This window comes from Microtus ochrogaster, chromosome X, assembly GCF_000317375.1.
Source record: "Microtus ochrogaster isolate Prairie Vole_2 chromosome X, MicOch1.0, whole genome shotgun sequence".
In the NCBI taxonomy this organism is placed as follows: domain Eukaryota; kingdom Metazoa; phylum Chordata; class Mammalia; order Rodentia; family Cricetidae; genus Microtus; species Microtus ochrogaster.
The window spans coordinates 46,654,308-46,666,080 of record NC_022026.1 but is presented as its reverse complement, the minus strand read 5'-3'; the positions used below and the strand labels follow the sequence as shown (position 1 = coordinate 46,666,080).

General features: G+C 43.5%; 1 protein-coding gene across 3 annotated transcripts in view; it reads left to right on the top strand.

Moving 5' to 3' along the window:
• The first annotated feature begins 4,807 nt into the window (after positions 1-4,807).
• Positions 4,808-11,773, top strand: part of Ctps2 (CTP synthase 2) — a 117,750-nt gene continuing 110,784 nt past the window's right edge. The window contains exons 1-2 of one of the 3 annotated variants that reach the window (XM_005358772.2): positions 4,808-4,995; positions 10,218-10,422. In XM_005358772.2, coding sequence (XP_005358829.1) covers positions 10,257-10,422 — 166 coding nt within the window. In that variant the 5' untranslated portion in view covers positions 4,808-4,995; positions 10,218-10,256. The other 2 variants (XM_005358771.2, XM_013350599.2) reach the window with 2 other exon arrangements.

Genomic DNA, 11,773 nt, shown 5'->3' with positions numbered 1-11,773 from the left:
TGTAGACTTGATTCCAGCGATGGATGGGATGCCTTATCTCAATTTTCTTTACGCTTAGTGTGTGTGTGTGTTTGTGGGCATGTGTTTACCAAGGGATGTGTGTATAGATCAGGTGGGTTCTGGAGATTGAACTCAGGTTGTCAGGTTGTGCTGTAAGCACCTTGGGTCTTCTTGTTGCTCACCCCACAACTCCACAAGCCCCATCCCTGTCTCAATTTCCTTTCTTTTACAAATTGATTTTGTTTTGTGTTTGTGTTTATATAGCTATGTGGGCATGCCATGGCTCCTGGAGGGATGACAGAGGGTAATTTTTCAGGAATAAGTTCTCTCTTTCTGCTATGGGTGTCCCAAGGATTAGACTCAGGTCTACAGGTTTGGTGGCAAAGATTCCTTTACTTGCTGAGCCACTTCCTTGGCCATTTATCTAAAATTTCTATTATATTTCATCTGGTGTCCCCTAAACTGTCTCTCATCTTTAGACTTGTTTCTCCTTTTAAATCTTTATTTACTTATATTTACTTTAAAAATGATTATAGTGTATGTATATGATATGTGTGTTTAGGTGTATATGCCCCATGCCAGAGGACAACTTTTGTGTAGTTTGTACACTCCTTCCACCTCTTTTATGGATTCAGAGGATTCAACTTAGATTGCCAGGTTTGTGCTGCAAATGCTTTTACCCAGTGAGCCAATTTGTTTTACTGTATTTATTTTTATTCATTTTTAGACAGGATCTCACTATATAGCAAATTCATGGCCTTGTTTTCTTTTTTCTTACATATTCCTAAATATATTTATATATTTTATATTCCTAAATATGTATATATATATATATATTCATAAATATAGAAATACAACCTGTCCCATCTGTATAATGTTACCTGTATGTATCTCATCTTAGGGCTGACAACTTGGTATTGGATAACCAATTGGGGGCTCTTCCTGTGGAAGACCATTTCTCCCACTCTCTAAATGTCCCAGTGGCCTGTAGTTCTTTGTGTAGGGTTGAGATTGCCTGAGCTTTCTCCCCCCACGACAGCATCTCCATTGGTGTCATTGCTGTTCAGGTCCTGCTAAGGCAGCTGTGTAGGTGAGGCTTCATGGGTACAGGCCCCTCGGACATCTCTAGGAGACAGAATCTTACAGGAAATTTCCTCTTTGTCCCTTAGAGTCTTTCAGACTCTCTTTCAAAGTGATCCCTGTACCTTAGGGGTAGGAATTGTGTTGTTGATGTAAGGGGTTGGCACTTAACACCGCAGGACCTCTTGTTCTCTACAGTTGCTTGTCATTTTCCGTAATGCTCTCCGGCTTTTGTAAAGAGACGTTCTCTTGGTGAAGGGTAAAAACTAAACTTAATCTGCGGGTATAAGGATAAATAGTTAGGATGTAGTTAGGGATGATGCTTCCCCCTCTTTTTTGTAAAGCAGTGGTTGTAGTTTCTCCTCCAAGACCCATGACTTTATTAGCCTCAGGTGGTTGGCTAGGATTCCAGTATCAGGTATGATTTCCCTCCTGTTGAATGGCTCTTGAGTTCAATTAGACAGCTGCTGGTTACCACCAGCATGTGTCACTCCCTTACCCTTAGGTTCTTGTGCCTTGCTGGTCCTTGTGGTTCATAGGTGTTATAGCTGAGTGGGACTGTTGGTGCCTCCCTCCCTTGGAAGCTTGCATGGCACATTTTCTGGTACCATGAAAGCTAGTCCTCAGGGAGGAAGCTTTAGGTCAGATCCTGCCCAGGGATTTCTGGACCCTGTTTTTGAAGCTCACTGTGTCTTCATCAAAAAGGATTTATCTTCCTCCTCTGAGAGGCAACCAAGGGCAACATCAATAGCTTATAATGTTTTAGGAGTCTCTTGTACCACCTGGACCAATGATTCAAAAGGGGGCTTTTCATGCCTGCTGTCTGAGTTTTTTGTTAGATGGTCTATGGCTCTTGGAGGGAATGTTATTAGCCCAGATGGAAAATTTTCACTTAAACTGTATATGTATAGACAGACTTATATATATTATATATAATTTTAGGTAGATAATAATGTGATGACAGACTCAAATGTATTATGTATAATTTTAGGTAGATAATAATATGTGTTCTAATATGAGTGGCAGGGCTGTGTCCCCGGCACCCCGGCCGCCTGGCTAGCTTATGCCCTGAAATAACAACACACAAACTGTATTCTTTTAAACACTGCCTGGCCCATTAGTTTCAGCCTCTTAACCCATTTCTAATAATCTATGTAGCACCATGAGGTGCGCTTACCAGGAAAGATTCAGCATGTCTGACCTGGTGGCTGGCTGCATCACCATCTGCCTCAGAGAGCAGAGCTATCGTGTCTGCCCGGGAGAGGGGAGCATGGCGTCTCTGAGCTCACTTCCTCTTCCTCCCAGCATTCTGTTCTGTTTACTCCACTCACCTATGTTCTAACCTATCAGGCCAAGCAGTTTCTTTATTAATTAACCAATGACCTTCCTCCATCAAATATGATGCTTTATGACTTTAGTCCCCATCCTCCTTCTTCTGCATTTACCTCTCGTTTTTTCCATGTTTCTCTCGAAGGACATTTAGGTTGTTTCCATATTCCTAGCTAATATAATGCCAATATTTATTTTATTTTATGTGTGTTGGTGTTTTTTCCATATTTCTGTGCACAGCTTTCATGTCTGGTGCCTGCAGAGGCCCGAAGAAGGTGTAATATCCCATGGAACTGGAGTTACAGACTGTTCTAGGCCACCATGTGGGTGCTGGGAATTGAATCTGAGTCTTGTGGAAGAGCAGCCTCTTAACCGCCGAGCCATCTCTCCAGCCTCTTATTTATTTATTTCATGGCGATACAGGTTCTCATGTAACCCCACTTTGCTTCAAGCTCACCAGTAGCTGAGGATGACTTTGAACTCCTTATCCTCTTGTTTCTATCTCACAAATGCTGAGAATACGGCCTATACTACCACACTGGCTTTATGTGGTACTTGGAAATCAAATGCAGGATCTCATGTATGCTAGGCAGGTACTCTATCAAGTGAGTTATAACCCACACCCTTTTTAAAAATTTATTTTAATTTTTATTGAGAGTGTATGAGGTGTGCATGTATGTGTGTGTGTGTGTGTGTGTGTGTGTGTGTGTGTGTGTTATAGCCCCCATGTGGAAGTCAAAGGACATCATGGGGGGAGTTAGCTCTCTCCTTCCAACATGTAGGCCCCAGGAACTGAACTCAAGTCCTCACGTTTGTATGGTAAGTGTCGAATCGCTGAGCCATCTCAGCCCTCCTCCATTATTTATTTATTTATTCTACAGAATTTTTTATTTCTAGTTTTTCAGTGGGTTGGTGTGTGCAGATGCCAGCTGCAAGTGTTGTAAGGGGCTAGAAGAGTGGGATTTTCCTGGGAGCTGCCTGTCTGATGTAGGTGCTGGGAACTGAACTTGGGTCCTCGGCAAGAGCAGTAAGTACTTAACCACTGAGCCATCTCTCCAGTCCTCTAGTTTTTAAAATTAGAGACAGGGTGGTTTTGATATGTATCCCCAAGTGTCCTGGAATTTGCTGTGTATCCCAAGCTGACCTTAAACTTGCTATCCTCCTAGTCCCAAGTGCTGGGATGACAGATGTGTTCCACCAAGCCTGGCTTTCCTTTGAAATCTTGACCTTCAATATCACAGCCTTTGCTGCTAAACTCCTCTGTGCTTTTGCTGTCTTCAGGCCCTTCTCCTTCCTTTCTCCCTGCCCAGCAGGATCTGACCTATTTCAGTCTGTATTCTAGGATTTGACCTTTGGCCTTCTACTTGACATCACCAGCAGACTGGTTTTAGCACACCTGTATTTATATAGATTATAACTGGCCATCAGTACACAATTCACAATTGTCTTTCTAAACTCCACTAGGTCTTCAAGTAACCCTTGTGTGAGTTTTGCTTTATTCTGGCTATTCATTTGGGAGACAAGGGCAGGAGATCTCTTTAAGCTTGAGACCAGCCTGGTCTTCTACATATAGAGCTCCAGGTCAGCCAGGGTGGACTTCTTTCTATTGGTAAGGTCTCACATAACCCAGACTGGCCTTGAATTTATTAAGTACCCAAAGAGAATCTTGAATTTATGATCCTCTTGTTTCTACCTTCCATTGCTGCTATATAATAATAATAATAATAATAATAATAATAATAATAATAATAATAAGCCATCATGGCAGTTCGGTGTTGTATGTTGACAATATATGTGATCTTGTGTTTGCTAGGAAAGCACTCTACCAAGTGAGCTACATGTACACCTTCAGCCTATTTCAAAAACCAAAAGAAACTAACCAACAAAACCCCAAAGGGATAACAAAAACAACCAAAGAAACAATACTTTCACGGCTTCTCTAAAATTTCAGCTCCCTTTAAATCTGTGTCTAGTTAGACCCTTTTCCTTTTCAGTTGTTTTCTCCTTTTCTTTACCTGAAACAACCTCCGGCATCCCTTACCACACTTATCTTTTAAACACTCCCCCTAAGTCACTTTGGAAGCCTTCTCTCCTACTTTCCTCTGCTCCTCCTCTCTTACTTTATGCTAAGGAAGTTCATTTACCAATGGACACGTAGATGGGCGGTGAGCCCCTAGGCAACAATTCTGCTTTGTTTTTCTCCTTTCCCAGCTTTTGCAGTGTTGGCCTCTGGGCTTCACTGTAGGGTCACGGCCAAGCATTTGTGGTGAGTGAAGTTGGCGGGAGAATCGGAGCAAGGGATTCTGCTTGCCAGGTTCTGAGCTGTCCAGGAGCATTCATTAGAGGCTGGGCTGAAGCTCACTCGCTACAGGAGGGAGGGGCAGGCCCAGGCTGAGCGTGGCCTGGGGCCAAGGGCGTCTAGAGCGGAGGGTGACGGGAGCTGCCTGTGCGGTAGGAAACACTTTTTAGGCGCTTGTTTTTTTGTTTTTTTTTTTTTGTACTATCGCTGGAACCCACTGCTGCAGCACCCCCATTTTCACAGCCAGCGTGAGTCAGCTGGGCCGGCTGCGGGACCGCGAGGGGAAGGTGGGTGAAGAGGGTGCCTCAGTCCCTGGGGAGGGCAGGACCGAGTGGTGACTAGAGCACCCTAGATGAGGTCCCTGCTCCCGCAGGACAGGTGAGCGCTGGGTCCTGCTGGCCGCTGGGTGGAGCTGCGTGAGCCACACTCCACGGCGCCCTGGCCACTACACAGGTAACTCCCTTCTTGGGCCTCCCCCGAAACCCCTCGGGCCTCAGTGCCCAGACCACCATATTTCCCCTGGGGCCATTTCGGCCCTGCCAGGAGCACACTTGGGGCCTGGATGCTTTTGTCCCTTTCCTGCTGGTGCCCACGCCCGGCCCATAGCCATTCGCTTCTTGCATAGTGCTTGAAAACCTGAGCGATCGAGCAGGCCTTTGGGACTAGGGGACGCCCACTTGCGCCCAGTGCCGATGTAGCCTGTTCCCTAGCAGTAGCCAGTGACTTGGGGTCCAAACCGGCGCTTCCCTGGGGTGTGTCTCTCCTCACAGGATTCCGCACCCCCAAGCCCTACTTCTCCCCCCCGTTTGTGGATCCCCGAGATGGCGTTAGCGGAAACGAAACCGCCTGCAGGGATGATTCGGATTTTGAGTCAGCTTACAGGTTAAACAACAACCCTTTTAGCTGGCCTCAGCGTACCGAACACTACCGCCTGGGGGGAGGCCGACTTGTACTTTATGCCCAATAAATTTTCCACCTCACCTCGAGTCTGTGGGGTTTAGCCAACCCGCAAAGGTCCTTGGTGCCCCTTTTCTAATCAGTTTTGATGATCATCGTCTTGGCTTAGTTTTGTCAGTCACAAACATCATAAAACGGACTTATCCAGTAAGTACTGTTTTGCGTCTGATTTACATTACTTTAAAAATGAACAGCATTAGAAAGGTGTCTTTGGGTGTTTCTGTTGCTGTAGGCCTGCACGGTGGAATGGAGCCACGTATGTTTGGCAAGTTGTAAATGAGATGTGCGTTAATAATGTGCATGTTTTCCCCCAAGGCTTAGTGCAAAGCTGGCGACATGAAGCTCACAAGTAGATTGCAGCATCCATTACAGCGTTTTTCTTTCCTTTAAGACAGGGTCTTAGCAAGCTCTCCTGAGTAAATTGGAAGCATGGGGGCCATGGGAGAGGGTTGAAGGGGAGGGGAGAGGAAGAGAGGGGAGCAGAGAAAAATGTAGAGCTCAATAAAAAAAAAAGAGACAGGGTCTTACGTAGCTCAAATTGGCCTCAAACTCATTCTCTAATCTCCATATCCCAAGTGCTTGGATTCAGGCCTGCACCAGCACTCTAAACCAATGATTACAATTTTGAACTTGTTGGGCTCAAAAATATTGTAAGATCTCAGGGAGGTGACTCCCAGCACTCCCACTCATGAGACTCAGGGAGGAGGACAGTGATGTGGTGGCTAGCCTGGACTACAGAGTGAGATTCCTTCATCTCAAAAATCAAACATCATCATCATCATCATTATTATGATTATTATTATGGAAAGATGATGTAGCTGAGGCAGTAGGGTGCTTGTCTATAGTTTGCAGGAAATACTGTATTTGATCCCAGTACTATGTAAACCAGGGATGGTGGTGGTTTCCCATTGCTACATTTTGAGTTCAAGGCCAGACTAGGCTACCAAAAGGAAAATATATATTTATTGTTTATGGCATCTCTTTGTTCTTTTTTTTTTCAAGATAGTTTCTCTGTGTAACAGCCCTAGCTGTCCTGGAACTAGTGTTGTGCCCAGATTATGACCTCCAGAGAGAGACCACCAGAGAGGCCCAGACTGTAATAAGCAAGGTTTAATCAGCATAATACAAACATGTTTGGAACTCATCTCCATCCCCATTACAGCGAGGTAGAGAGGAGTTGTATCTCCTCTGTGGGGTAAGCTTTTTAAAGGCATAACTACAAAGAGACTCTTTGAAGATGCTTTGGCATGGATGCAAGGACTTTTGCTCCCCCCCCCTCCCATCTTGCTAAGTCAGCTTTTTCCTTATTCTTATAGCAAGACCACTATTTCTGAGTTAGGCCATCTTTATCAGCCTGAACCAGGTGGCTGGCTGGGCTGAACTAAGTGACCTTGTGCTCGGAATCTCCCAGGTGGGAGAGGAGAAGGCCACTATCTTCCTGGGAAAACATTCCACTAGGAAATTTCTTCTCACCTCTTTGAGAATAAGGGGTGAGGGTTCCACACTAGCTCTGTAGACCAGGCTAGCCTCAAACTCACAGAGCTCTGCTTGCCTCTGTGTCCCGGGAGCTGAGTTTAAAGGTATGTGCCCAACTCCTCTTACTTTGTTTTAATTAAAACATTACATTTATGTATATGTATATATGTGCACATGTGTGTGTGTGGGCAAATGTGAATGTCCCTCCTATAATCTTAAATTTTTTTCCAAACTTATTTGCTTAGGAAGGGTAGAAAGGACTGAGATGGACATGTAACTCAGTAGGTAGGATACATGAAGCCCTGAGTTCAGTCCCCAGCACTGCATAAAACAATAAAAGCCAGGTGTGGGGCTAGTGTAATGGCTCAAGCTAGTTAAAAGTGCTTTTGGAGCAAGCCTTGAGGACCTGGTTTCAATTCCCAGAACTCATGTAAAAAAAGCTGGGTGCAGCTGGTCCTGGAGCTCAGTACCAGAATGCTTGCCTAGCATGTGTGAGGCCTTGCATTCAATCCTCAGGACTAAAAAACCTGCAAAAAGAAATTTGTAATAATTTTTTTTTTTTTGCTGGCTGTGGTGGCATATAGACCATGCCTTGAAACAGAGTGAAAGGAGAGAAGTAACGCCTGGAAGTTGTCCTCTGATCTCACTCTGTCGGACTTTCAGAGCTAGGGAGATGGTCTAATTGGTGCTTACCTCGAAAACATGAGGATGTAAGTTTGATCCCCAGAACCCATATAAAAAGTCTGAGCATAGTGACGCATGTCTGTAATTCTAGTTCTGGGAGGATGGAGATAGGAAATTCTATGGGGCTCACTGGACAGCCAGCCTAGCCTAATAAGTGAGCACCAGACCAATGAGAGACCCATGTCTCAAATGAAGATACATCTAAAGTTGTCCCCTGGCCTCCATATGCATCTCCATTGGTAGGAATACATGGGTGTGCACACAGAAGCACATGCAAAAAAGAGAGGGGATATGTTGTTTTTAATATATAGAAAACTAACAATTGTCCACAATTCACTCACCTACATATACTAGCGTGGTGATTTATTTTTTGCTAAATTAGGAAATGGATAATTAAGATTTTCCCCTTACATGAAAAAACATAGATGAGCCTCCATTATATTTACATTATATATCAATTTACCCCCATGTAACAAAGTTATTTCTTTTCTTTTTCGACAGTCTCATGTAGTCCTTGCTAGCCTTGAATTCCTGATCTTCCTGCTTCAATGTCCCATGTACTGGGATTACAGGTATACATCTTGCCTATCTGAGATGAGAGCTCATTTCTTTTTTAGGGTCAAAATATATTTAAAACCATTGAGACTTTTATTCCACTTTCCAGATAAAAGAAAGTGTAATTGCCTTGCCTACATACAGTTTGCGCAGCCTGGAAACATTTTCCTATGGTTCTAAATCTTCGGGAAATGTAGTTTGTCCTGCAAAAACTAAGTGCAGTTCAGAATTGAAGTGAATGGAAAGTCAAGGGAACAGAGGTAGCTGCTTTCCTGGTAGGAAATAGCCTTAGTTTTCTGTCTAGTGGTAGGAATAAGAGCCGCAGAATCAAGGGAGGGTAGTAGTTGGCAAGTATGAATGAAAGCGTAAGAGCTGGAGAGATGACATAGTAGTTAAGAGCACTGGCCGCTCTTCCAGAGGACCTGGGTTCAGTTCCCAGCACCTACATGGCAGTTCACAACTGTCTGTAACTCCAGTTCCAGGCATTTGCAGGCACCAGACATGCACATGGTGCATAGATATATATGCAGATGAAATAACCATATATGTAAAATAATAAAAATTTTAAAAAGAAACAGTGTAATTATACATGTGTATGAAGATGTCACAACAAAAACCCATTGCTTTGTATGATAACTGGAAAAATAACGAAAAGAAAAGAAGCCTACAAAATAATACTGTCTGTAGTCCTAGAATGTGGGAGGTGGAAGCAGGAAGGTTAGGAGATCAAGGCCAGCCTTAGCTACACAGGGAAATGGAGGCCAGCTTAGGCTATATGAGACCATGTCCTGAAAACAACAGGAACAGCGGTAGCAACAGCAGCAAGTACACCCTGACAGCACCAGACTGGATGTGGTGGTGTGCACCTGCAATTCCAGGACTCAGGGAATTGATAAGGACGAACATGAGCTCCAGGAAAGTTTACTATAGATAGTGAAGCCCTTTCTCAAAGAAAAATCAAAACCCAAAAAACCGGTTTCCAAAGGTTTGAACATTTAGACAGAAAAAAAATGCTATGTACTTTTGGAATTATAGATTGATATGCTCTCTACTGATGAGAGAAGGTTTCTACTCTGTGACCCTTTCATTTCTTTTTCTTAGGATTTTTTTTTTTTTACTCTATATGAGACGCTTTATCCAATGTTGGTCTAGAACTGTCAGTGAACCTCCTGTGTCAGTCTTCCTGAGAGTACAGGTTAGGTGCTGCCTTGGACTCTTATTTATTTATATGCTTTTTGGTTTTGTTTAAGACAGAGTCTTGCTATGTAGCCCTGGCCTGGCCTAGTACTCCCTAGGTAGCCCATATTAAACTCAAAGTCTTGGCAATCCTGCCTTGGCCTCTTTAGTTTTTCTTTTTTCTTCTTTGAGACAGGGTTTCACTCTGGAGCCACAACTGGCCTGGAACTTGCTATGTAGATCAGGCTAGCCTTGATCTTATGGATATCTGTTCTGCCTCCTGAGTGCTGAGACTAAAGGATTGAGCCACCATACTAACTAACTTTATGTTGTTGTTGAGACTGTGTCTTATTCTTTAGCACAGTTGGGCATGCAACTCATTTAGATTGATCTGTGTTTAAACTCCAAACTATCTTCCTGCTTCAGTCTTTGGAGTACTGGGATTAGAGGCATTGGCTACCTTGCGCATTATTTTTTCAGATCTGACTTTTTGTTTGTTTGTTTTCCAAGACAGGTTTCTTTGTGTGTAGCCCTTGCTCTCCTGGAATTCATTCTGTAGACCAGGCCATCCCTCAAACTCACAGGGATGCCTCTGTTTCCCAGGTGCTGGGATTAAAGAGCCACCAGCTCAAATCTGATTCTTAATTTGGTTGTTTCTCAGATTGCATTTGGGTATTGGCAGCCACCCATTTGCCCGCCAATGAAGTATATCCTGGTTACTGGTGGAGTCATCTCAGGCATTGGTAAAGGGATCATCGCCAGCAGCATTGGGACCATTCTCAAGTCATGTGGACTCCGAGTTACTGCCATCAAAATTGACCCCTATATTAACATCGATGCTGGGACTTTCTCACCTTATGAACATGGTATGAAAATGAATATTTTCTTTTTAAAGTGCTAAAGTAATTTGCAGTGCTTTCTTGTGTGTGTTTAAATATTTATTTACGTGCATATATGTCTGTAGATGCCGTGTGTATTCAGGTGCCTACAAAGGTTGGAAGAGAAAGGTCCCCTGGAGCTGGAGTGACAGGTGGATGTGAGCTACCTGACGTGGCTGCTCTGGGACCTGAACTCTGGTTCTCTCCAAGAGCAACAAATACTCTGAATTGCTGAGACATCCTCTTATCTTGTGTTTTGGGTCATTTCTCTAGCATAGGCTTACAAAAGTAGATTTTCTGGATCATTCCATAGAAATGTGTGAAAGTTCTTAAGGCTTTTCATTCATGTTTCAGATCAGTGATGACATTCCACATAGTCAAGTCTTATGGAGGCATACCCCTTTCTATGGACTATATCTTGTTTTATTTTTATCACAAAATACATTTCTTTTAACATTTCCCCTGCTGGAGTAACTGTTATTAATATTGGCATGTTTGGTAGGTATACATACATGAGTGCATCTGTGGTTAAATGTGTATGCGTGTGTGTGTGAGAGAGAGAGAGAGAGAGAGACAGAGAGAGAGAGATTGAGATTGTGATAGATGTGGAAAGAAAGAGGTTGATCTCTGGTGTCTTATTTGATTATTTTCCACCTTATATTGTGAGGTGGGATGTCTCATTTGAACCCAGAGCCTGTTGGTCTGGCTAGTCTAGCTAGCCAACTTCCTGCAGGGATCTCCTGTCTCTGTGTCCCAAGTGCTGAGTGTTGGAGTGTTAGGATCATAGGCAGGCTATTATGCCTACCTGGCGTTGACACACGTGCTGGGAATCTGAACTATGTCCTTAGGTTTGTGTAGCCAGTGCTACACAAACACACTGTGACATCTCCCTGGCCCTGACGTAGTTTTTTGATCATACTATAGCCAAGGCTGACCTGAAATTCACTCTAGTTCAGGCAGGCCTCAGATTCATAGTTTTCCTCCCATCTCAACTTCCTGAGTTCTGGGATTATAGGTGTAAGTCACCACAACCAGGAGTTTTGATAAGTATAAATTAGTTATTTTGAAAAATCACTAATACCAGGTTTGGTAACACATGTCTATAATCCCATAATTTGAGAGATGAGACAGGAAGAATGGGGCTTCAGGGAGGGAATCAAGGCCAACTTTAGTCAGCTACATAGTCAGTTAGAGGCCAGCTTGGGCTACGGAGACCCTTCCTGTCTGCCAACAACTACAACTTTAAGGCAAGCATGGACTACTTAGGACCTATCTCAAAACAAAAACAAAGTGCCACATAACTGTAGAGAAGTGTTTGTTTTTTTTTTTTTTTTTTTTT